Genomic DNA, 27,906 nt, shown 5'->3' on the forward strand with positions numbered 1-27,906 from the left:
CTACTGAGATAATGTTACTGGCCTGAGTTGCTGCACCAGTGGCTTTCTTGCGGTGGAAGTGTACAGTTCAAGTTGCAGCAAGTGCAACAGTATTATATATACCTAATGAGAGTAGTGAAGCACAAACTGGCTTTACGTCCTCCTCATTTGTTGAATCCTCAATCAAGATCTGCATTGTACCAATACATTACTTTCATTAACACTCATGAACAGAGGGAAACTGCATCGTAAGCTGTAGGAAAAAAAAGAATATATATAAATATATGATTCTTTTTTTGTGATTTTTAATACTTTATTGAAGCACATGATTTACAGCTGATTAGAAGACTTTCTTACAAGTTTCTCCGCATGGTTCAACTTTGTAGGCTGACCTGCCGTCTTTGCCCCGCCCGCCTCCCTTTAAATGCTGGAACACAGGGTCCAGTCTTAGATAGAAAAACCTACACTACAGGCTGTTTCCCTGATGTGGTGAGCCACCATGATAGACACAGCACAGACAAGGGAGAGGAGTAATTGCGTAGGACAGCTCCAATGATCCCCTGCCTGTGAGGAGAAGAGGTTGAGTGAAAAAAAAAAGAAAAGAAAAACATAAAAAGGAAAAAAAAGATTCTGTTTATCCATCTCAGCCGGTGGAAGTTTATCGAGTTCTCTCTCTCTCTCTCTCTCTCTCTCTCTGTCTTGTCAGGCTCCTGAGGCGTCTGGGGTAAGACAGGCGAACTCCAGGGGAGACAGGAGATGAGGCCGGGGCCATTAAAGGAAGTGCCTCACCGTAGAGAAACGTCAACCAGTCAGGTCTGGTTTGGTGGTGGGTGGCTTTGAGTGTGTGTTTCTGTAAGTGTGTATGTGTGTGCGCATGTGTATGAGGAGGGTGGGACTGTGTGCCGAAGGAGCAGTGGGCACCTTGAAACCTGACGTCAGTTTATCACACTGTGTGAGCGGCAGGGCTGCGCTGGAAGCCTTTCAAAATGAGCACTTCTTCCGTTGCTTAATTGTTAGAGAGTTGAGAGTTGTAGAGATTGTAATGTGTACCATTCAATCAAGAGAAAAAGCTCAACTCATTTTTTACACAACTTTTTTTTTTTTTTTTTTTTAAATAACTAAAGCGGCTTGGATCCTGTAAGTAGGCAGCATAATTTTGTGTCTTACCTAATTAATGATGACACTAATGAGAGAGCGTTCAGCGGGGTGCTTTGACAGCTCACTGAGGTGCGGCATACCCCATAAGTTTGGCAATCAAGTTGGAGTCATAAACTTCTTTCAATAGCAAATTAAGTTTTAGAATTTATTATTCAAACAGCCTGTGCAATAATTGAGAATACTCCTCCTAACTAATGCCAGTATTTTAGAACTCACCACCGTTCTTTAGCACCTCTGGTGTGAGTGGAAAAAAATTGCGACGTAACAGTATTGTCGCATGTGAAAACAGTTACCAATGACTTTTTTTTTTTCTGATATGCAAGAGCTAAATGCCAAAATCACTGACATTTGTTAATTCGGCAATTGTTAAATCTTGGGTTTTAGAAGAAATGTGTGAACAGGGCTTACGTGAGTGAGAGAATCCTGACTTGTGGAGCAAAGGCCTTTCTAAGCTGTCTAAGCACTAAGCGGCCAAAAACAAGAACGGATTGAGAGGGCTGAGCTGCTGCACTGTGCCATTCCCGCCAAATTAACTAATCTAACCCAAACAAATACCAAAACCTCCCAAACAAAGACTGACACTAATTGCAGGGGGATGTTGAAGGAGGTGGATGGGTGGGGCTGAGGTGTGAGGTCATAGTCTTGGTGGGCCATTAGCTTAGAGCAATTAAGTCACTAATGACAGGTTTGGAGGAACCTTTGGGTAGCAGAGCAACATTTCTGAATATGAGGTGGCTAGAAATGAGCAGAGAGCCAGCTAGATGACTCCTTGGTAATTGCTTAATGTCACTCCGAGACACGGAGACAACAAGTGGACATGGCAGTAAGGGTCACAGAGGATGTGCCCTTCACCAGGGCGAGATTGGAGTTAGAGTGTTGGATAAATAAGTCACTAAAAAAGATGACAAGACCGAGAGGTTGTGGGTAGAATGCTGATAAAGCCGAGTAACAAGCAGGATTGTTAGGAGGAAAAATGTACAGAAGACCTCAGCTGCAATTTCACCATGATTTCCTGCTGTAAGGCAGCATTGGACAGAGAATTCTGTCGCTAAAAGGAATCAGCAAAAAAAAAAAAAAAGAAAAGAAAAAGAAAAACATATACAGCATGTACTGAATGAAGAAAACACAATGTCCCCTTCAGCAGTAACAACCCCCGTTCACACAGAGATGTAATGCTTAAACTGAACTTGAAGTATTTGGATGGAAGGATGCGACGGTAAATGTGGGTGAACGGGTTTGTGGGCAGAGGGGGTGACGGGGGCTTGAGCAACACATGTTGGATGTGGCATTGCCCTTTAAGGGCCAAGGAGCACAATGTTCTTTAAATATGAACAGCTGCTGTTAAATCCAGTTGGATCTGGGCTGCACTCCAGAACACAGGCTTTGTAATCACAAAGAAGTCCTGGATAGCATCTTCCAACAGGCCTCTCCCTGACTGCTATTTCCCTCACACTCTATTTGTCCCTCTGATAAGTGCACTTTACATTTCACTAAGATGTAGCGCCCTAACAATATTCACATGATAAAGTCATTGGTTTTAGAAAATTTGAATATATTTCTGTATTAAGCATTGGCTGTTTGAGACTTATTACACATTTACAGGGATATAATTCTTGTCTTTCCTCTATTCAGTCTTAGCTGAGGTGCGTTCTCTTGTCATAGAAGAAATATGCTGTTAAGCGTTCCATCCAAGTTTTACCACAGGTGGCGTATGCACGGCCCTGAAGCGAGCAGGACTTTAAGTCACATCAACTTAGCCAATCCTGTAGGGCTCACAGCACGACCTCTGTGTTGTACGACTTCAGTCACCTGGGCTGGTGGCTCATGTATATGCATGAAGCTTGTGGTCTGGGCCATATCCCCTTGCTCTTCTTTATGCATGAGTTGGGCCACTCCAAAGGTCGCCACTCTCAGCGTTTCCACAGGAACCACTTCTTTCTCCCGGCTCTCATTCTCTGATTAGGTGTGGAGCAAAAAGTGCTATCCTAGTGTAGTTTGCACAGTTAATTTGATTTCTGCACATTATTATTGCTTGTTCATTTCGTGTACTGTTCCAAAATGCAATTATTATCATTATCATTATATGTTTGTTTTGTTGTCTTGTCAGATTAATTAGAAACCATTACGGGCAAGTAAATCCCATGTCCAGCTGCACCGATCGTCCAACTACACATTAATATGAAAATGTGCATGTGCACATACTCTGACCAGAAGTAACTGCAGATTGCAGAGAACTGATTTACATTTCCTCAGTTATACAACAAAACCACATGGGACCAAAATACTGGTGCAAATCTAATGAAATATAATGACATGAAGGCATGAAGGAAAGTAGAGCTGCTGGAACGCTAACTACTAATCTAACTGCTGATTTCATAGTTGAATTATATGTAGATTTCTACATATTTCTGGACGTGTAACATGAAATGATTGTTATATTTGAGGTTCTACATAGGGAAGCTGGCTGTTTTACAGAAAGAGAGAAGAGATAATGAATTGAACTGATACGGGAGGAAACATAAGGGTATTTCCTGCCACAGGTTGAATCACAGGGACAATCAAACCAGTGAACGCTTATCATTGTAATGAACCAGTCAGTCAAAGCCTAACCTCTCTTCTGCTTTCCCATTTGCTCTCCATTTCCTTGCCTCTTCATCTTTTCTTTTTTTTCTCCCTCTTTTTTACTCTACCACAGTGCCGTATATTGGCTGTGGCCAGATGTCCAGGGTGGCCAGGGTCACTCTCCCTGAGCAGGAATTATATGAAATTGATAGTGAAAGTTCAGGAGCCAGCCATCCCTGGCTAAAGGTTAGCTCCTTCCAGTTATCCCGCTCCATCACACCACATCTTTTCTCTCGCCCTCTTCCTCCTTTATCTTTCTTGCTACCACTCAGCTTGTGCCCCTCTTCTTCATCCCCCAATCACACATGATAACTGCATTAGAGGTTCGGAGGATCAAAGGATTCCGAGGCCATAAACTCTCATCTGAGTGAATTTCCTCTGGAGGGAACTTTTTTTTTTTTTTTTTTTTTTTAAGAATAGAGGAAGACAGAGTAGGGGAGATATAAGGCTACCAATAGTCTGGCAGGCATACAGATGCTAATATGCACATATGAAGTGGGGCAGGGGGAGGAAAGGTGAAAGGTGGGTAAGGAGATATCTTCCAAAAGAGGAAAGGAGGCATCAGAGTCACTGAAGGACAGCAAAAGGAATGTTACTGAGGAAAAAATACAAAACTTCGTAAGCTTCCAATAAGAGATCAGAGTCATGAGGACCATCCACTTGGTCAAGATCTGCCTATTGATTTATTGTTTGTACCAAGCCTGCCCTCTACTACACACCAATAACACCAATAAGAGCTAAAGAATCCCAACACAGCGAGGAGTAGCAGATCATGAGCATCATCACAGAACAAAAAAACAGAAATTGCTGCACATGTAATTCTCCTCAGAGCCAGGAAAGAGCCAAATAACAACCACAAAAAGACAAGAACTAAAATGTTAGTCATTGTGATCGTGCGCTCAAAGGGAGAGCATATGCTTTATCATTTGCAAGTGAAAAAATAATGATAAAAGGTGCCTCATGCAAAAATGCAGGTAACCTTTGCTGATAGGTGTAGCTCTTAACAGCACTAAACAAATGTATAATTTACTGGTGGAGGCTGTGAGTGCTGCTCGGGAATGAGAATTGTCTTGTTCGTCAGGGACAGGCTGGAGATAATGCAGTAAGCAAAAACAACAGAGAGCACATTAGCTCAGTGTGGACTTAGTCACATGAGGTATGTCAGGGCGCAGGATCTGTTAAGAGCAACATGCCATCTTTCTTTTCGCTTTATCTGAGGCCGGCACATAGGCGTCATGTCGTGGCTACTTTCGCCCAAATGGCGCGTTTCAAAGCTGTCCTGGCTAGTAGGTAAAAATGGAAATAGCGGAAGGCAGACAAGCAGAACATGTGCAGCTGAGATGCACGATAGCACCTCAGTGTGGAAAAAGTCAACATTTTGACCAAGTCACATAACCAATCAGAGTGTCATCTCCCATTTCCTTAAAAAGTCAGGCACGCTATTGCTATTATAGTAGCGCAGTGTTTCACACAGAATTAGATTCTATTTGTGGTGAGTTGATTACATATTGTGACTGGTCAGTGAGCCCGGTCCAAGCACACGCACGCAGCAGCTCTGCGTGCCCTGAGGGGCAAGGAAGGGCTGAGGACAGCTCTACAAAGAAGCAATGGCACAAATCACAACCATAGACATCTTTTCTGTTATGAATGTTTGATTAATTATGAAACTGTGGTGGGAAAATTTTAGTCTAAGTGATGATTTACCAGTTAGTACGAAAGAGCTCTTCTCTGCGGAGCCTCATTTACGTCCGAGAGACATCCATGACGCATGGCAATGTTATGTAACCCACGATATGCCACAAACAATGCTCCGACCTTCTGAGGGCTGTATAATGTTCCACCTGACTTATTCAAAAAATCTGAAGCTCATTTTCAGCATACACTGCTTGTGCATTACAGGCAGAGTATATGTGGATCGTGCACCCACCTATGTAGGAGCATATTACTCTCTTGATAATGCACCCATAAAATAACAGTGAAACACAGCACCTTTGACTTCAGACCAGGTTTTTGTTGGTGAATCGCGCAATCGCTTTCCACTGCCTCAAGACAGCAATTCACCAGCAATGCACCTGACAGCACCTGATTTTAAATGACAACTGGTCTGGTCTGAAACTAGCAAACATACTTGCGTTGCGCTTGACGCTGCTTTGCGCCGGCAGCTTGCCTCCATTGCTGCCCTAGATGAGTAACACTCAGCCCATTGTGTTTTTAAATAAATATTTTTTTCTCTTAGCTACCTCTTTGCTCTACTCACCTTTCTGCCACTCTTTTCTGCATATTATCTCCCGTGCTTCTTGCTCTCTTTATAGGCGTGGAGACTAGTGGAAGAGGGCAGAGGTTACCTCAGAGGCAGGCGAACAGGAAGAGGAAAAACAGCCAGATCTGTTGCTGATACTGCCAAGCTTATTCTTCACTGTGTCATTACAGGGCAGCCACAGCCCGCCTGCCTGCCTGCTGGCTGGCTGGCTCTCTCTTACTTTGTCCCCCTCACTCTCTCTCCTGCACACACATATATACACACATACAGAAAAAAACAGACTTAAACACTCAGCTGTCAGCATGTATACTACTACACACACACACACACACACACACACACACACACACACACACACACACACAGAGGAAACGGGAAACAAACTCCCTCTCTCCTTCCCTCTCTTATACCCACACACACCCACACATCTGCTCATGTTTCACTATGTGTCTTATTAATTTTTCATCCAGCCTGACCGATGCCCTGGACTCACCTTTTCCTCTCAAATAAACACAATAAAATAAGCATTCAACCCTTCAACAGCAAAAGCAGCAGTGCATTAGCACTACAGAGAGAGAAGACAGAGGAAAAACTGACCAAAAGCAAATGAGTGCAAAAAAAAAATATATATATATATTTATATCGATATTGTATATACATGTAAAAACAGAGAAACTTGCAAAAAGTAAGTTTTAGGAGACAAGGGTCATGAATTAACCCAAGGGGAATATTTCACGAATCTAAATGAGTGTTTGCGCTGGTGCTTGGTTGATATGTACAGGGAATACTGATGAAATGAACAGCAAGGAGGAGAAATTCTTTTTTTTTTCTGTCTCTCTATCATCTCGTTTTCTCTTTTCTCAAACTGTCTCTTCCTCTCAGTCTTAGCTCAGGCTCAGACTTTTAAAGCACAAACCAATTTTGAAATGGAATTGCATCACACACGAAGAGAGATCTCACATCTCTTAACTTCTACTGCAAACACACTCACGCTACAAGCAATGAAGATCAGAACACTTCGTAATATTACCTAATGTAATGTGAATATATTCAGTCTTGTATGCCATTAGAGCTGAATTCCTATCCCAGTACTTTCATGTGTAGGTTTTTTTACTATACCTTTAGTATGTTGATCTGATATTTACCTGTAGTGTACCTATAGTTTAAGATATGCTGTCAATAAAGGAGCAATACAACAAATAACTAAATAGGATACTCAGTTACTATACCGTATACTTCAGTTGTGTGACTGCTTTTCATTTAGAAAGACAATTGTATTGTTAGTAATGTAATGTATCTGAATTTGTATTTCATTAATTAAAATGTAGTGGAAACGTGGTTGTATCATACAAATACTGTGTACTGAACTGATTCATCACCATCCACTTACTGTATATACCGTCCACTGCAACAGGCTGCACTTACTCTCTCAAACACATAACTCAATGAAATACAATGAAATAAGACAGGCAGAGACAGAGCAATTGTGCAAGAGAGAGAGAGAGAGAGAGAGAGAGAGACAGAGAGAGAGAGAGAGACAGAAAGCCTGGACCATAATGGTAGTGATATACAGAAAGATACAGAAAGAGGTAGATGGAGCACCAAAAGCAAAGTTGAAACACTATCGGTTGAGAGGTTGATTTGACTCTGTCTATTTAACTTTCACTCTAGTTCTCCTTCTCTCTTGCCCCCCCCCCCCATATCTCATTGCCTGCCCCCACATCCCGAGATTCACCGTTTCTCAACCCTTCTCCCACGATTCACTCGCCCAGAATCTCGAACCAGAATCCTTTTAAAATTCACTATTACCTGCTCCATCCCGAGAGAGCAGCCAATTAGGAGAGAGTCTGCTCACACGGTGGGCACACCACGCCCTTCTCTCCCCCTGGGTGATAGTCCAAAACCTGACTTGACCAGGCACAGTGTTGCTCTGTAGCAGATGGGCGGGGTTTCCAGTTCTACTTGAAACCAGCAGATGAAACGGCACATGCCTGAATCCACCCGCAGTAAGAAAACAAAAATGTACTTGTACACCCCCCCCAAAAAAAAAAAAAAACGAAAAAAACAATGAAAACTGTCAGAAACTTCCTCTTAACATGGTTTGACACAGCTACATCCAAATGGACATGGTACTGTATTCTCTTTTCCAGTAATTGTAAACTGAAAGGACAGCTCTAAATCAAACCAACCTTTACAGATACTAGACCTACATGTATATGTTGACCTGATATTTACCTTTCCCTTCTGTACTTTTAACAGGAACCTTTCACCAGAGAACAAGGAGGAGGGGAGGGCTGGGTGGTGCGGTGAGGGTAGGAGGGGTAAGAGGTAAAATGAAAGAAAAAAAAACATCAGCGCTGTGGATGGAAACCAGGTTTGCAACTTGGCATACACTGGGCGAAAGTAAGAGGATTGGACAGGTTTTGGAGAGAGTAACAGAGTGATGGGAGACAGGGAGAAGGGGAAGTTTAATTGGTTCCACCTGGTTGGGAGTGGCGAAGAAAATAAGCAGGATGTGAGTGTGAGTATGTGCGTGTGCACACAGGTGCACGGCTACAAATAAAGGTCATGGCTAGGTCTGTTATGGTCGTGTTATGTGGCATAAATCCAGACCTGAAAGCTGAATTGCCTGTGTGAGTGTGTGTGTGTGTGTGTGTGTGTGTGTACGTGTAAATGTGTATTAGATGTGAGTCTCTGCTGCCTGCTGGTTCAAACAGCCCAGAGCTTACGTGAGAGAAACAGCAGCTCCGTGGCTTCACGACCGAGGTTGAACTCAACCAATACTATTATTTCTGCCTCGAGAGCAGCTCTGCCATGCTGTGATCTGTTCAATGTGATAGACACATCATATTAACAACTTTTTCAACATAAAAAAAGAAATGAATATCAGATCAAATCTCATCAATCACAGTTTTTGCTCCGTGGGATGCCTCAAGGGAGAATCTATTTGCAACAGTAATCACAGGGCTCAAGACTGCAGCAGTTTAAAAAGCCAAGCACACAAAGCAGGGTAGCTTCCCATGATCTCCTCACAACAGCATGAACTGACAGTATCCCAGTGGCAACAATGCCACCGGTTTGACACACTAAACACTTCCCTGGAAAAACAGGCAAATCCTAAATACAGGAAAAGAAAAATATTTCTGTGACAAAAAAAAAAAAAAAAAAACCTAGAGCAAGCTACAAGTTGTGTCAGATCTCAAGAGTGTGCTTCATACTCTTGTCAGTCCCTCTCCAAGGACTCCCAGAGGACTGTGTGCAAGTCTTAGTGGAGCCAGATGGCCCCCATCTTAGGTATTCAGCTGAGGCAGTGGAGCAACAGCCAAAGAGGTGTCACAGTCGGCGCTAAACGCACCCTGCCTCTGCCACCAACATAAGCACCCAAACACACGAACATACACACACACGGAGTAGAGACAACAGAAGAGAGGGTGGGGTTCTGTCATTGGCACGGTACAGTATATATATAAAAAATAAGACTATGGAGATGGGGTTTCTGGTTAGGCTGCATATCTTTTTGTGTGACGTAATGTCTGTGGGTTTGTGAAGTAGTTGCATGTTTCAGAATGTCTTTATCTTGGTATGTGAGCAAGTTTTTTATAGATGTGAGTTGCTGGATGTGCACAATGTGTTGGATGTGGTCATGTGCATGCAAATTGCTGCGCATATGTGTGTATATCTTTGCTGTATGTGTGAATAGCTTTGCCAATGTAGACAGGCATTGCAGTGTGTGTGTGTGTGTGTGTGTGTGTGTGTGTGTGTGTGTGTGTCTAGTAAACATTGTGCTGTTGTTAATTTTATTTCAAACTCCGAGCAGAGCACCCTGCTGTCATGGTAGATGAGTTCACAATAGGACAGAAAAAGCTGGTATACTGCACCGTTCTGTGTGTTTATGTCTGCCGAAAAGTGACAATTCACATTTCTATAGAAAGGCTACTGGACTTGCTTGAGGTTCTTGAAGATTTTTCACCTCTCATCTAATAAAGAAGCTATTTGAATACACCATGTGAGCTGTGTAACCAAGAATCTTCACAGACATACGAAACGGTCAGTATTCACATTCATTTCAATGTCCAGCGAGATTCGTGATGCATCCATGCAAGCATGACAGTGATGTATAAGTCATGTATGTTTGTTTATGTGTATGTTATTCTGTGTGTTTGTTAACAGGAATATGTGGGAGAGTGTGGTGCTTGCTGCTGTATTTTCTTATAAATGTGTGCCACGGCTTTCCGGCCAAGTCACCCATCGTGGCGACCCATTTTCTGCCTCTCCAGATCCCAGACCACAAACCCTCTGTTTACTGCGGATGTGTCCCTTGTGCCTTGTCCCATATCCCATAATCCTTTGCCCCTGTTCCAAGAACCCATGTTTGCCTATTGTCCTCCTCACCTGTTCTACACTGCCAATCGTCCGCAACACCCCGTTGTCTCCCTTCATCTCTAGCCAACTTTTCTCCATTTTCTTTTCCTATTTGTTCCTCTGGTTTGCTCCACTTCCATATCTACGTTCATCCACCCTCACTTTTTTCACTTTCTACCCATTTTCACTTCTCACCTCTCTCTACACCATTGCATTTCTGTGTTTTCTGTGAATGAAATTATATCTCTCTTCTCTCATACTCTCCATCTTTCTGCCTTCTGAAAGCCAATGGATTAATGCAGCGGGGCCCGACCTCATTTAAGAGAGAGGGAACGTACTGCTCTTCTCCTCTGCTGCTCATGTTGCACCTTCACTCTCTCGTCATCACACTGGCACCCCTCACTTCGCTGTTCGGTCTTGCCTGGGCAGGAGAGCTGCCGTCTTCCTCTGGGCTCTTGAGGAAACCTTGTCGAGTTGATTCCAAGAACTTTTCATTTTCTTTCTGGTCCTGTGGACTGCCCTGGGTTTGCCCTGTACTCCTTCAAACACCAACATACACACACCGCTGCACACACTGATGTGCCCATGCCTGGCCTTGTAGTTTAAATTTTGGTGTGCTTTTTCAATATCTTGTTTTCAATCTATCTGTGTGTCCACTGTTTCTTTGTAAGGGATTTTTCCGGACTTGATTGACACAAAAGTCCTTCAGTACAGCTCCAAACTGCTCCCTGCTCACTCAGTGTACATCACTCCAGGCAAAGACCTGAGTAAAACTGTCACAAATGTGAATGTACATATAATTTAATATAAGTTATATATATATATATATATAAGTTTAGGTATCACATTTCAAAATGTATATCAAGTTTTGAAGGGCGCCTGAGGCACTCACACCACCCCCTAGCACCCAACAACATGCTTGCAGGGTGGGGGGTTTGTTGCTAACAATAACTAACCCAGGATGCTGGGCCAGGCTTCCAATCCCTGCTCCAACATGCATCTGACAGCCAGGGAGGCCTAGCTCGTGTGCTGCCAGCCAGCCAGCCAGCCAGCAATAGCTCAGCTTCATCCAACCCTGGAAACATGGCAGATGGCGGCAGGAGAGAACAGAAAAGAAGAGAGAAGACGCTGGGTGTGTGTCTGTCTATGTTTGTGAGGCACACAGAGTCAGGTAGACTGAGAGAGAAGAACGCGCGAGTGTGTGACCACATACTTGCCCGACTTTGATACTGTCCTCCATGACCTCTACGCTTGAGCTAAACAAATAACGTCTTTGCTGAAACTAAACCAGCACCTATAGAAACCTCTCAATAAAAGTCCACAGAGCCGAGCTTTCGCTGATTTCATCTACACACATATCAGACGGTTTTGTTATTTTACACCTGCTTGTGTGTGAGACTCTCTGTGTGTGTGTGTGTGTGTGTGTGTGTGTGTGTGTGTGTGTGACTATGTGCGTCCAGACACATCTGTCAGTCCCTGTGCCCTGCCTGTCTATGGGTGACCAATCAATCTTTTTCATTCAGGGACCCTGTGGGTTTTCATCACAAGCAAATAGAGGTTCAGCTCTTACATGAATGTACAGTTGATTAGTGGCATCAAATAGATGGACTCTTGATAAACAGCCTGCACACTCTCCCATCTGCTGCAAGTGAATACGAGCCTCTTTTAGGCTGTGATGGAAGTTTTGGAAAATAATCCACCACCACTTAATCATGTAAGATGAAATACGCAATCATTATGTGGTGACATACAAAGTGAAGTACACAATTGTATATTTTACAACATACATGATTTTAAAATGTTGTTTTATAAACCAATGTTTGTGACAACTCCAGCGCAACGCAAGCTAATCAGCTCTTACAGCTAAAAGTCAAAACGGCTTCAAATGGAACTTCCTACAGGGATTCTAAGCAGAAAGACTTCAAGGTTCAGCCCTCACTTACTGTCAAGTGCAGTTAAAAAACTCCAAGGCAAGATGTCATCATAAAAAAAAAAAAAAAAAAACCTGAGGAGCTCCCGGATGTCCACTTTAATGATTTATTTTGCAGTTACCCCTCCGCACAGTGTTTCATAATGCAGGACTCACCTCGAATAATGGACAGCTTGGCATTGACGGTGATCTCGCCCTCGCTGTTCTCTGCCACGCACTCATAGATGTTCTCATCACGCGGCGCTCGGAGAGGCTGGATTCTGAGGACGGCGCCGGCACCCTCGTCAAACTCAATCGTCTGTGTGGTAAGGAATAGGGTTAGGTTAGACACTTCTGGGATTCCAGTAGAAATGCTAATAGTTTTGAATCCAAGCAGCCTGGTGTGGGCGAGTATTAGCACAGGGTATCAGTGCTAACTTTTGTCTCATAGATACATTCATTTGTTTAGTGTCAGCTGTCTCAATGTGTAAGGTATAAGGTTGAGAGGAAATCCGCTTCCCTACGTCGATCCTAAATTTGAGACGTACAGAAGTGAGTTAGAACAAGATATCCTTGGCTGGAAAGGTACTGTGTTTCTTGTCTTTTATAGGCTTCCTCGTAAATAAAGCTATAATGAAACACACCTCCACTCGCTCTCGTTCCACACACACACACACACACACACACACACACACACACACACACACACACACACACACACACACACACACACACACACACACACACACACACACACACACACAGAATTCCAGTCCCATATCTTTATGCGTGATGCGCTTGCTTCTGTGTGTTTTCATTTCTTCTTTTTATCTGTAATTATGCCCTTTGTTCTCTTTAAAGCCCTTTGTTTTGAACCTTGTTGAAAGCGCTTTTTAAAACAAACTCAAACTAAACCCAGAACACAACATGTTCTCAGAATACTGAAAATACTGCCATCATTGCATTTAAGAAGAACTAGATAAACATTAAAACCCTTTGTATTTGAATTGTCATGATACTTTTTTTTATGGGACAGAAACTCAGGCTTCTCACAGTAACTGAATGATTTTTCTATTAATTCTCCAATATAGATAAAAGTTCGCACATTGAGTTCTCAAATGTGTGTATCATTCATAAAACTTGCCAGCAGAAGTAATTATGTTGCTTGACTGCCAGTTTCCTAATTCAGACTAATTGGATATCAGCATCCTGATGTTTTGGATGTTGAGAACAATGGAGTGCATTTGAAATAGTCTGAACTTGCCAATAAGTGAATTTTCTTATAACTGAAAATCCATTTTAACAGTGTCCTCATTGCAATCAGTAGAGCTACTTTACCTTTAGTGACCTTTTAAACTTGTCTGTCTTTTAAAATGTGACGTGAGTGGGTGTGATTGACAGCAGGGCAGTTCTGACATAGTCGTTTCAGAAACTGGCCACTGGCCGACATCTGAAAGGCCGCAGGTTTGATCTCTTTTAAAATGAATACACCAACAGCCATGTATCCTACAGTGAGAAACTGAACCTCAAGACTTGGGTAAACGACTAGAATTTAAATGGTGGGATTTCTGAACCAATTACCCCTTTCTTTCAGTACAGACGGTCATTTCCAGAACTTATCACTTTTGCTCTAATTCTGGATGGATGAAGCGTTAGAGAAGATGGCCAACCTGTTTGTCAGTCTCACTGCAAACCTTCTCTACCAATATCCCTCCTTCCTCAGAGGAGCTTACACCATCTCAACGAAGGGTTCACTGTTGAGATCTCTGAGCAAAACATGACTTTGAGATACAAGTACAAGTCTTCAGCAGCCCCGCTGCTCCACTGCTGCACATCTCAGAGCTGAGCCGTTAATTAGGCTAAAAACACTGCAGAGCACGGCATCACGATCGATATCAAAGCAGCTGTCTAGAGGGTAGAACAGAAAAAAAAAAAAAATCATAACTACTTCAAAACCCCTTTACAAATTTTTTATTTCATGCTAAACGGAGGAAAAGAAGCGTCCGTTCTGGCGGGCTGCTTTACGCCCTTGGCTTTGTTTCCCACTTAGCATGCAAGAGAAGAGAACGTACAAACACGACTTGTCTTTTTATTTTGTCCTCCGTTGAGATGCTGCTTTCCCCTGTGTTGATGTTGTTGTCATTTCTTTTTTTTTTTTTTTTTTTTCTTTTTAGCCCCCTCCCCTGTGGTTGTCTTCATGCTGGAGTGTGTGTGTGTGTGTCTATCTCTGCGCACTGCCGTCATCCTTAACGAAAAGCAACTTTTTAATTAAGAGACACTGAGCATCAATCAAGACTTTTAGAGATGCCATCTGGGATGCCTGCCGAGAACTGAACAACAAACATCATGAATAACACACAGAAAGACACATTCACACAGACAGGGCTGCATGCAGAAAAGAAAAGCCCAGTGCTAGAAACAGAATCGGAGGAATGGGAGAGCTCTGCATTGCATTACTGGGCAACTGTAGCTAATGGAGGACCAGCACATCACTCAGAGGTTAGCACAGCCAGTCCATGAAAAGATCGGTAGCTGTTGTCCAGAACTATTTGTGAAAACTGTGGGTGAAGAAAGCAAATGAAAACACCCTTTTCAAAAACGACGGCATGGGAACCCAATTGCAATAGAAGGCTGTGCTTTTAATGTGAATGTGGTGATGAAAAAACAGCATGTGTGGACAAATGAAGGTTAAAAGAGTGCAACGTGGGGGCTAAGATCATTTAAGCTTAATGCTTTAACTGACTTCGCTCTGTAAACTGTAAGATATGTGTTAGTAACGTCTCTGGAGCATAAAATTGTCAATACAGCTAAATCTTATTTGTTAGTGGTAAACACAGCTGCAAGATTACAGCATAATTTATAATGTAGTCACAACTATTATCAGTGAACAGCAGTTCCTCCGATTTGTTAATGCTTACTGACATGCATTTCAAGTATGCATTTCATTTTTTCTTCTTTTTTTTTGTTGTTATTTCACAAAATAAACTTTGGAATAACCAGATATGATATATAAAATTTTAGACACCTTAACTTTTGAGAACTGGCTTTGAATATCTACTGTGATATAATTAGTTTTTCATCTTATTCCATATCGTTGCGTGACAGTACAGCCACAGGAATGGCCTGTTACCAACCACAAAGTCGGCCCTCCACACCTCAGGTGTGCAGCAGTAATGGACTCACCTCGATGCGCTGGGAGTTGACCTTCTTGCCTTTCTTGTTCCAGCTAACCCTCGGCTTGGGGTCGCCTGTCGCCTGGCAGACAAAGGAGACCACGCCCCCCGAGACACCAATCTGGTCGACGGGAACTTTAGTGAACCGCGGTGGTGCTAAGGAGTGAGGAAGAGGAGGGAGACAGAGAGAAAGAAAGAGACATTAGCGCCACTGGAGCTAACTCCATTCCTCTGAAGACAATATTAAATGAGTTATTAAATTACATTTTCTACAAAGTACAAGACTTCCAAATGTCAATTTGAGTGCACGCACATACATCCACACATAGACACACAACTCTGTAATGTCACACAAATCCACACTAGCCTGTTCTTGCAACGCCTCCTGTATCTTTATGTAGTTCTCACTGTACCACACACCCACACACACTGTTCTGTAGCAGAGAGCAGACTCGGATAAGGAAGGGAGAAAGCCAGTTTGAGTCATGGAGAGAAAATTAAATAAATACCTCAACAGACAGACGATACACAGACAGACAGATACTGGATTGATAGATGAGCTACTATGGTTAGATGGCGACCTATCTATCCCATCTCAAATCTCATGTGTACCACAGTTAGAACATTTGGGATTTGATGGCCATTGTGGTGACTGAACCTGCCGCTTTCTTTCTGACTGGGCGGCCCCTTTAATCACTGGGCCATGTCCTCATTCTGAATTACCCCCCGCAGTACAAACCTGGGTTGAAATTAAATAACTATGGCGTTCCCCATCTAGTAGCTCACTTTCAATGCTGTGTAGCTTTGTGTGTTGATCGAGACACTGTAAATTTATACGTTGATGTCGTGCCAAGGTGCTGATGATCAGTAAGAAAAAAATACGGCCCCATAGGGAAAGGCAGTCTGGATACCACCGCATACTGAGCAAACCCTCGGAAAGAGACATAAAGAAGATGAGGCGGTAAAAGTGAGTTTTTATTTTAATTTGCATGACATTGTAATAAAGCGTTCAAAAATGAGAAGTGATAATTGCACTGACAAAGCCACAATCAGTAGTTCAATTCTCACGTGGATCACACATAGTAAAAAATTATGCACTCATAGAACTGAGATCCTGCCATTAAACTGTCCATCATGTGTTAGTAATTTCTGTGCTTTGGGTGGTGGCATTAAAAAAAAAAAAAATTTCCCCTAATCGCTGCAGTTGCAGTACATTTACAGACAACAAGCCTGGTAGAAAGAGGAAAAGAGAGAGAAAACATAGTCTCCTGGGGAACTTGTTAAATCCGAATCATACAGATATGTGTGGATGATCAAACGGCCAGCGCATAACGTCAAATTAATAATTAAGGGACCATGGGCCGACACCAGTCTCCAGGCACAGCTAAACACATATGAAGGATAATTCCTGCATTCATTATCAGGGTGAGGAGAGATAGAGAGTGGGTATTTTAAGAGAGAACGAGGCAAAGAGAAATAGTGTAAGACAAGGGAACGGAAAAGAAGGGTGAGAGTACTGCCTCGGGAAAGCAGAGGCACCGCATATAAAGTTCATCTCATCGCCTCCAACTAACACCCAAAATGTTACTGATGCAAATATTACAACGACATACACAAACTAACTTAACTTAGTGCTTAATGGTTAGTTAGCCCATGTAGAATGGTCTCGCTAAAAGGATGAGTGGTTACGCGCATCATAACCGACACCGAAAACGTGATCCTGCCCTGCTTATGAGTTTGTGAGACAAACCTAACTGTCATTTTCCAAAATTAAATGTATGCAAATGCAAGATTACTGCTGAAGGTAAAAGGTACGTGCTCATTATGCTACTCATGGTCAAACAAATGCTGTCCACTTGAAACTACTACTGCTGTAATATGTTTGAGACGAGCAGTCTGCAGCCAGAGGTGCTCACTTGCAGATGAGCCGAGTCACTCTTATCTTGCTTTGATTTGTGTCTGCTTTATTATCCTTTTGTTCTGAGGTAATTTGATGCATATGTAGCTCAAGGGGTAAAACATGACACTGACTACAAGGGCAGTGGTAGTGGAACACGTGCTAAAAAAAGTGTACTTTTACTTTAAAAGCATTGCCTTCGCGGTGCATGTGAATAAAACCGTCATACATGATGAAACATCATTCGGACAGGCCGCAAGCGCTGGACATTGATGGACAACACACTGAGCTAAATAAATCAGCCACAGGGCAGGGATGAAACTCTTCTACTTTAATAAGAAGTATTAAAGGGATGTGTTGCTGGCAATCATTTTAATGTTAGAAATATTGATTCCTGGCCTTCTGATGGTCAAATGAAAGCGTATTGATTGTTCCTCCTTCTTCAAAATATTTCTTAGCCCTCTTTGAATCCAACTCTACACCTGTTAAAATAACCTCTGAGGAAGTCACACTCCCTAATGCGGTGTAAAGGTTTTTAGGATATAATGTTTTAGGATGATTTCTGCAACCTGACAATCCTCTATTAAGTATCAGTATCTTATTATTCAATACTATATTGTAAACGAATATTTAAGATAGCCCATTAAGGTCTAAAAATGAGAGCTCCACTTATATTGGACAGTCATTTTTGAGTGGGTGACATGACATTGCAGTTATGGTAAGTTACTGTAAGTGTTTTTGAGTTATATGTGGTGGCAGTAGTTTGAGGGACTGCTCTCAGTAGCTGCAGTTACTTTCTTTTCCATTCTGATCAAAATCATTCTGACTGAAGATTTCTGGTCAACACTGCTGTCACGGGATGTGATTTAATACGGTCTGGTGTTTACATGCATCGGCGTGTTTAATCAGTACAGCTTCTTTACGAGCGCAAAAGTGATGAATACATCACGCAATCATCTTCCTCAACGGCTATCTGATCTGTTTGGAATGTGTTGTGTGAGCAACTCCCTGAAGATGGATATCTATTGTCTGTTCGGCGCAGCAGTCTCTGTTATTGCCCAATAATTATTATCCCATAATGTTCACTTCTTATTGAGAGTTTGTGTTAAAAACCAAACTGTCAGCAGAGGAGCAGCTCGAGTTGGAAGCCGCCATTTTTGGGAAGTGGAGAAATGTAAGTACCCCACGCATTTCTGTGAAGATGGAGGGCATTTATGAATTTTTGAAAAGGTATAAACTACCCCACTGCAAATATGTTCCACACCAAAATCAAAGACAGCCTAAAATAATAATAAAATAAGTCACTATCCATCCATTGTGTATTTACTACAAAGGTTCTAGCACACAGGAATAGGTCTACTTTATCTGGTGCATACAATGATCCCTTTTGGCACTTTATACTCTCAATTTCCATTCTGAAACTGCGCGACACAGCTTTACACAACACAGCTCCTCTGCATTTGACCTCCACTTACAATGTGCCCTCTGTCGAAACAGAAGAGGGATTTACACAGAGCAGGCCTGTGGCAGTGGTTCTGCTGAAGGCCAGCGCTCTTTGATTAGTTTTCCCCTGGACCATTCGACATTTCCACCCAGTTGCCTTCTCTCTCTCTCTCTTTTCCTCTTGCTCCATAGGATGAGAGAGATGTACAATAAATGTGCTTGGCCACATGTCAGTCTGAATTTAACTCCTGACAGATTCAGGATTTTTTTTTTCATAATGTGGTAAATACAGTTTTCAACATTACCTCAGGAAGGTTTAAAGTTAGGGCCTGGTAGGAAATATGTATGAAATGAAAAAGAATGAGACAGAGGAAGAGGAGTGCAGTGGGAGGTGGCAAGGTCAGTGGTAAAGCGAAAGCTGAAAGAAGAGAGAAGAGAAGGTGACAGGAGGTGCAGGGACGAGAAGAGATGATGTGAAGGGTGAGCACAGGACTGAAAGAGATAAATATTTCATCAAAAAAGAAAGTTTTAGTGACTTTTATCCTGTGGTCTTCTTTCTTTTTATTTGTAGTTATTGCTTGCTGTTTTTCTCGAAAACAAACAGACGAAAACATGAGATTCACAGGACTTTTATACAGACATTAAATAGATAAATGACATTTTCATAGCAGATCAAGTCTAATTTCTTCTTTACATCTCCCCATAGCAGAAGATTCTCACCTGTATCTGCTAATCGACTTCATTCTTCTTCTTTCTGCCTGAATGCATTTAGGAGATACTGTAAATGTAAATGTCTGTTGTGCGCCCTGCACAATCCCTGTGAACTACAGCTGTTATCTTTGTACCTTATGTTCAGCAGATATACACTGGCCACCGGTCACATTGTTAAGTACGAGCAACACAAGTCTGTTTTTAAAAGACCAAAACCGCCTCTCTAAAGCAACATTCAATAACTATGAGAAAATAGTAAAAGAACCTGATACATTTTTAGATTGATATTCTACATTTCCCTGAAAGTATCTCACATGGTCATCATACCAGCTGTGAGGCAGCACACAGCTGCACAAAAACAGAGTCAATGAAAGAAACCAGGAAAGTGGCTTGCTATCTGAGCCATAGAAACAGGTTGTGCGCCTTTGTGTTTGTTGTGTGAGAAAGGGAGACTAAAGAATGCGAATTCCCCCGACATTTGACACATTCATATGCGACTGCTGTCAGAAGTTAATCTCTGGCCTTCGCCCGTTCACACAGACATATGTCTAAAAGTGAAATTCCATAGGCTTCACTGCAAGCCACAGAATTATACATAATTATATTACATAAGCACCGAAAAAGTTTAGACAGGTTTCTGTTTTTGGGCTCTGCTGTCTCCCTCTTGCCCAGTTATGGGAAAGGGGCATTATTTCTCTTTCTCACAAACACACACAAACTTTTACTGCTGCTGATTCTAATTTTGCTCTTTTTTTTATACTATTCAGGTAGTGCGTTTAATATCGTTTGAACTCCATCAGCATGATTTAACTTCTAATCAACCCAGGTTGGGTAAAGAGTATAGATGCCAGGATTTATTCATTCAGACTGACTGTCAACATGAACTGCAGCCTGAAGCTTGATTTGTGAGGAGAATAAAACGCAAATAATTACGTGTGTTTAAATAGATATACAGTGAATGGAAAGAAGAAAAAAAAAAGTACTAGAATGTGTTTTTGTGCTTCTGTCTCTGTGTGTACGGTAAACATAGCACGACATGTGCGTGTGTGTCATGCACATGTATGCCATCAAACACCCCCCAGCCACTGGCTGTGGGCGCATGAATGTCTATTATGGTGCAATTACTAAAAGGTATGCAGTGTGTGATTGTGTGAACACATGATGAGCGTAATTAACCTTTTTTTTCAATTTTCCTCCACTGTGTACCTCTGGGCCTCTGCTGCCAGTTACTGTTGACTTTGAACCTTTCTTTTTCTCAGCATACTTGCCACATGGCCGGTAATTGCAAGGTAGAAAAGGTTCAGTGGGGCAAGGGCTTAAACTGCCTAAGAAAAAATTACCAATAATAAGCGATGGCATAGACCATCTATATCTATATCATCTATATCTACATCTCCATTTAGTCAACAGATGAGCTTTTTCACAATTATACACGCATTGACGTGGTTCATTATGTTCATCACCAGAGGTTGACACACACTGGCTGTTGTTATATCATATTTCAGTTCCTGGTAAATTCACATAAAACTGAGTTGATCATAGAAAAGATGAAGGTATTCCGTTTACTTCTGTGTTGTATAATGCTAATGTCATAAAAATGAAAACTGTATTTCTCATGAAACCTCTTTTTCCTATTTTAGAATTTGTATCTCAGAACAGCTCCCCCTACGCATTTGGTGTGGTAAAACCCCTTTGTGACTTACGACAATACAGATATTTTTTTATGACTATAAAATGTACTTTAGAATGTCCTCTGCTTTCTGTGTGCGCGGTGCATAGAATTCAGACCTTTTGGGGGTTTCGCTTCCCACCAGAGCCACATTTTCTAAAAACGTATACACTTCTTTTCCTGTGAGGTACCTCGTATAAAAGTCTCCAAAAACCAGCATACGTTATGTTACCAGAGATGACATTGAAAGGACATTGCACCCGCAGTGGCCATTTGTCCCTTCTGCCAAAGTCTCTCTGTATTCCCCAAGCTCCCCTCAGACAGACTGAGGTACAGCACTACCCAGATAAGCACACAAGACCTGTCTTTATCTGCCTGGCAGGGGGATATGGTCCGAGCTAAAATAACCAGCACTGGGGGCCCGACAATCTTCACAAGGCCCCGAGAATAGAACAGATCCATGCGAACGCGACCGGCTAGCAGGAAGGAAAAAAAATTCACACTGTGCATACAGACGCTTGTTTAGCTAATACAGCAACCACCTGCTACTGGCCACTACCTCTGTTGGACCTGATAAGACAGAATACACCAGCTCTGTGATTATAAAGTGGTGGAGAGTGGGAGGCGGGTATGTGAATATGAGACGGCTCCATTTACAGTACTTTACTGTTGTCGTTTGGAATGGGGGAGCGTTAGAGGAGGGAGGGGACTGCCTTTATGACTAATACAGTAATTGATGGAGAAAAGCTTCTCAGGTCATAAATAGGACCCATTATCCACTGAATTAGCAAAGTGGGAGACAAAATGACGAACAGCCATTCAGTGATTTGCAGAGATAGGCAGCAAATTGGGGAAAGGGCACTTGTTATCCATCTTGCTACAAATAGGTATCTTTCACAGCACATAGAGACCTTTTTTTCTTACCAACAACGTCTGAAAAGAACATTTGGTACTATTAGAGGTGCCGCTATAAGCAAACTAATCCCACTTTCCCCTGTCTCTCATGTGGCAGTCTGGGTGGAGGGTGTCGTCACAGTGAGGATGCAGATGAGAATAACCTTACTATATATTACACTTTTTTTTTTTAAGTTGCTGCAATTAGTTAAAAAAGGTATGACTAACTCCACATATCTTCATCCCACTCACCGCCACTTTATCTCAACCAGCACTGAACTGTCTATATGTTCTGGCAGAAATTATCTTTTTTCGTATGTTTACAGAAGAGAGCAATGTGAACCACCGTGTGTCACCAATTTTAAAGAAGCTGATTTAGCGCTTAACTAATCCAGACTGAGATTAAACTTCATTTTCATATTAGCTAAACAGCAGACACATGACACACACAGGGGCGCTGTCGGAACTGACTACTTGGGGAAAACAACAACAACCAGTGAACAGAGGGTGGAGTAACTTGGCATCTGAACTTGTACAGGACTTTCCTTTGACTTTTTATACGTGTCACCTCTTAATTTCCATGTTGCACTATACTTAATTTGAACTTTAAATATGATTTACCTTTAGATATTTCAAAACTTCTCAGGTGAAACCGCTGCGTGGTGCTAATAAAAAGTCAGGTGGACCAGCAGGGCAGAGAAATGTTGCTGACAGTGAACTACAGCCATGTGGACCTCTAAAGTGTAGAGATTTACTAGCTTGCAGTATCCGGCAAGCTGCTAGAGCCGCCTGTCCGTCAGTCCTGGACCTGACTTTAAACCCTTTCGGCCTGTATCAGCACATACACACAGAGGGATGTAGAGACAGACATATAGATACACGGACAGATTCCGCCAAATGTGCTTTCAAGTGAATGCATGAACAGGCAAACACACAAACAAACATACAAGCAGACACACATATTCTCTCTCTCCCTCTCCCACTCGCACACATACACCACCACACACCCTCCAGGCCTAAACAACCAAGCCCCATCAATCAGGACCAATTCTCACAGGCTGCCTGGGCAAGCGGCATCGCTATGGAAACCAAGCCTTTACTCTAAACCCGTCCTGCTTTGTCTTGTCTGGAGGTTTTGACACGTAATCATTGCCAACAAAGACCAGCAGACTGCTGCAAAACCTTGAACTGGGCGAGAAAAAGGAAAAGGAGGAAAAAGACAGGAAAACACTCTTTTGGGTTTCAGCAAAAAACAGGAGAAACAAAAGTAAAAAGTTGGTTTGTCTGTTGCCATTTTCTAACGGACAATTTGGTGGCATCAACATAAGACAACTCAGAGGACAAAGAGTCGAGGGTTTTGATGCTTAACATCAGGGCTAACTTTTCTTCGGTCATTCAGTCTGGTGACTAATATGAGATCTTCTATTATATTTGATTGATTTTATAACAGAGGCCACTTTGTTTCCACTGAATTTTATCAGCTAAATCGAGCAGCAACCAAAATTCTGTCGCACCTGTTATAAACTCAAAATCTGTATTAGAGAACTGAAAGATAAGCACTTCTCCTCTCTCTTCATCTGTTGCCAAGGTACTCTTGAACAGTGCACTTAACTCATAACATTGAAGGGCAAAACTGTGTCATACAATGATCGTGTCTGTGAGGTGTGAACGTCTGAAATTGTCTAAATGTGTGCTTAAAATAAGCTCTGCCAGTCAGGATGAAAAAAAAAACAAAAAAACGTTTAAACTAATCTCAGCTGCAGCCATATTCTACAGGGCATGTTTCGGGTCAGGCTCAATTCCTATGTTACTTTGGTTGCGCAAGCTTAAGGGTTAATGAAACAGTTGCTTTTCCAATTAAAATGTAAGGAAGAAAGGCTAATTGGGATTTGCTCTTGGGGCAGCTGGGGTGCCAAGCAGTTGTGGACGTAATGATTCACAAAGAGACTTTGTGCCGCCTGGATTGTATAGCCAGCTCCCACAGTGGAAAATTGTCCATCTGGTAACCTCAAATAGGAGTCTCAAAATCTCACTCTCCTTTCAACAAATACAATTTAACTTTTATAAAGACATTTCATTAACAATTATTTTGGGGAAAGACAGGCCTTACTTAAAAGCATTATTAGATATTATCAAAAATTAGCAATTGATTTCCACTGCCAAGGAATAAAATTATTAACTCTTCATCATATTTTTTTTTTCCTAGTTGAAGAAAACAAAGATATCAAGGCTCAGTAGTACATGCAGATGAGTAAAAATTTTATGTTTTTGTGCAAGCCCTTCCCAAATTGCATCACACAGTGTGCCATCTCTGTTGACTGCACTGCAAACAAACCCAAAGGGTTCAGGCTTTGCAGTCCATGAGGGACTTGTGGCAGGATGTGGGCACCCAGTATAAAATAAGTTCTGGAGTGTTAGTACCCAGAGGTGAAAAACTTTGCCCAAGCACACTGCTGTCACAGCAAGGCTGCATTTCCAAAATAAGGTACAGAAACTGGTCTCATTGAAAAAAGCAAAAGACACTAAGTATCTTTCAGCCCACTGGAAATAAATAAATTCTTCAGAGAGCGAAGAGAAAAATTAAGCTTAAGTGCGTGTCTGATTTCAAAATGGCCACAGAACACACACAGAGGAGGTGAAATGGTAACAATTTTGTGTCATTTAGAGACTCGACTTGAGGCAATTGACACTTGTTGGCTCATTAAATGAAGAGGCCACCTCAAATTGCTGAAGGTGTTTCAGGTCTGATCAAAGCAAAGAAAACTGGAATAAAGAAAATGGAGACTTCTATCTCTCCATTGAAAATAAAACTGAAAAACACACACTGAATCTTTCTCTAAATTAAAATCTATGTAAAGGCTCTATACAAGGTCCTGTCCAGTCTTGGAAAAAATTAGCAGAGGATCGAAACTTGCTCATTAAAGCATTGGAGACGTTATAGTTTTAAAAGCCACCTCTGTGGTTGTGTTCAATTCCTTTCTGCTGGAAGAAAAAAAAAAAAACCATCAAGGGACAGCACCTTTCATGCACTTCAATCATTTGTTCACTTGTATTGTTCTGTCAAACTGAGTTCATATGACATCGCTCAAACTACTGGAGCATGTTATGGCGAAGAGACTGAGAAAGAGAGATGATGGTAAAAGAAAGAAAGAAAAGACATCAGCATTACCTGCACAGTGGTCGCAAGCTTGGTGGACAGCTATTTGATCAATTGCACTGCGCTTTTCAGAGGTACATCTCAGTAAAATAAACTACACTGACTGGATTCTTATGATGTTACTTTCACAACATTTTATATTTCTGGACTAATTTGATGGTTGGTGACATCGGCTGTATGTAGGTGACCTCTTGGTAATCAGCCGTAAGAGCTAGAGCGGCACTGTTTATTAGTTATTTGTTCTTTCATCACTGTAAATCATTTCAAAGGGGCTAAAAAGCTGGTTTCTTGTCAACAGTTTTCAGCTCTCTTGTATCATAAATATTAGTACATGTCTGAGAGGCCAGCGCTTTGAATGCACAAGCACCAACAACCCACACGAAGAGATGCAAGTTCACACACGGTTTAAGCCTATCTAATCTAAAGGACACTTAAGGACAAAGAAAGATTGTTTCTTGCACTAAATAAAATTGGTTTCCTGTACTATTTTTAAATGTACAGCTCTGAGAATTCAACCTGTAACAACCTTCAAAATGTAGACAGCGCCAACAGGAAACTTGAGGCAGGGATTCATTCCTGTAACACAATTAAAAATTAACTTGTTTTCTTCTCATTTGAGAGAGGAAAAAAAAAACTGTGTATAGAGTAAAGCATGAGGCTAAGCGTGCGAGAGCAGGGTGCACAGAAAATTAAATTTGACAGAATTAACTTGACAGTGTTGGCTCAAGCATAATTTGTATGGAAAAGATAAAGAGTAAGTGAGGGGAGGAGGAAAGACAGAGGCCAATGGAGAGAAACAAGGAGAGAGAAACAGAGAAGGAGAGGTAGGGAAGAAGAACAAGAAAATAACAGCTCCACTAAGGGGCTTCATTTTTTTTTTTTTTTTCCCAATTGGCAGCTTCAAAGGAATATAAATAATTGAACACCCTCACCCCATCACTGTGAGTTCTGGCCAATTACTATTAGGAGTGCTTTGCCAAGACTGCTGCTGTTGAGGACTCTAAAAGGCCGAAAGAAAGGGGGAGGGAAAAGTAAAGAAAAGTGAAAGGACAGAAAAAATGCTGATAACCAATGCTTTCTCCCTGTCCAGAAACACAAACCCAAATTCAGCATTGCAAACTTGTGTCACTTAATTCAAGAAAAAGACTGGAAATTGTAATATACTGGAAATGAATGAAAAAGTTTTATCCTTTCTTTCCCTTGAGTGAGGAAAATATGAACTTAGGCCAGTTGAAACATGTGGTAATAAGGCGAATAATTAGGGAACTGCAGGACAGTCATTTTTACATCATATGAGAAATACTGTTTCTTGTTACACCTTTATCACCTCCCAAAGGTCAACAACAGAACAAGACTTGTCATAATGCGACTTGTTAATAGAGCCCGAACTGTTGAAGCCGAGGTTTGCTCAAGTTATTCTGGGCCCCAAAGGTCTTAGTGTGTTATGTGGCCACTTTTGTATGAAATGGTCCACACCATGGTAACTCCGTCACCCTACAGCTCATAAATCATAAAAAACTAATAACACAAGATGGTATTCATAGGATACATCTAATGACTTAAGTCATTTCCCACAGTTTCAATATTCACTGAGAAATTCTTAATCAGCCTCCCTAACGACGTCAGACAGTAAAAACTTAAACGCACCTTTTAACTGCTGTGCTTAATTCGCTTCTTTTAATCAGCACTGTAGAATGTAATGGTTTACATACTTCACTCTTACAACTCTCAGCAGTGCAGGGTCTTTGTTTGATGCTGTTATTCCCTTTAATCATGACTGAAAAGCCCACTAGGTTAAAATTTAGCATAAATTCTATAAATAGTTGATTTAATTTCTATTTACACGACTGTTGCTATTTTGCCAGTTAATGTTGTCCAATGATTAAAAAAAATTAAATTTGATAATATTTTATCGGAAACTTAAAAAGGATTTGTTTTGTTTGCCTGCAAATGTTTCAGAACAAAAACACTGGGTGTCTACATTGCAGATTTGTGTATTTTCAAATGAATGTTATACTTTAGACTCTTGGAAGATGGGCCTTTGAGCTAAAAGGTCCAAACAAATATGAAAAAATGAATATCGCATGTAAATATATAATTACTTGTTTTCTTATGAAATGAATGCACAACACCACCAGTTTTTTTCTGTGCTACAGCAAATATTATGGATCTATAACTCGCTCAATATGCTTTAGCCACCAATGACGAAGCTCAGGTGACACACATTAGTATAATTCTGTACACATGTGCGTGCGCCTGCACACAAATTTTGTGCAAGCTTGCAGGCAAATATAGACATATACACACACCGACAGGGAGCAGAGCATTATTAAGGCTGGAGTGGTGCAATATATTGAGCCATCTTTCTTTCTCTTTTGATTAAAAATGTCTCCTTCTCACCGTGATTTATGAGTGTAAATGGAAAGAGATGAAGGGCAGAGAGAGAGAGAGGGGGATGTGAGAGTGAAGGGATGACATCATGCTTTCAGCTGGGCATTTCTGCAAAAAAGTGGCATCTCCTGTGCGCACGTGTGTGTGTGTGTGTGTGTGTGTGTGTGTGTGTGTGTGAGTGTGTTTGAGAGAGAGAGAGTGAGAGTGAATGTGTTGATACATTCCCCCCGCACCCCTCCAGTCCTCTCAGTTCACCAGGTGGGAGTGAATATAATTGGACA

The 27,906-nt window shown here is 41.6% G+C and overlaps 1 protein-coding gene across 12 annotated transcripts in view; it reads right to left on the reverse strand.

The window, feature by feature from the left end:
* The window catches only part of ptprsa (protein tyrosine phosphatase receptor type Sa), a 232,879-nt gene that overhangs the window by 102,287 nt on the left and 102,686 nt on the right, over positions 1 to 27,906 (reverse strand). For all 12 annotated transcript variants that reach the window (XM_056377819.1, XM_056377815.1, XM_056377818.1 and 9 more), the window contains 2 exons: positions 15,474 to 15,619; positions 12,468 to 12,609 (listed from right to left, as the gene is read on the reverse strand). In XM_056377819.1, the coding sequence (XP_056233794.1) occupies positions 12,468 to 12,609; positions 15,474 to 15,619 (288 nt within the window). The remainder of the gene's footprint in view (positions 1 to 12,467; positions 12,610 to 15,473; positions 15,620 to 27,906) is intronic.

This window comes from Seriola aureovittata, chromosome 6, assembly GCF_021018895.1.
Source record: "Seriola aureovittata isolate HTS-2021-v1 ecotype China chromosome 6, ASM2101889v1, whole genome shotgun sequence".
In the NCBI taxonomy this organism is placed as follows: domain Eukaryota; kingdom Metazoa; phylum Chordata; class Actinopteri; order Carangiformes; family Carangidae; genus Seriola; species Seriola aureovittata.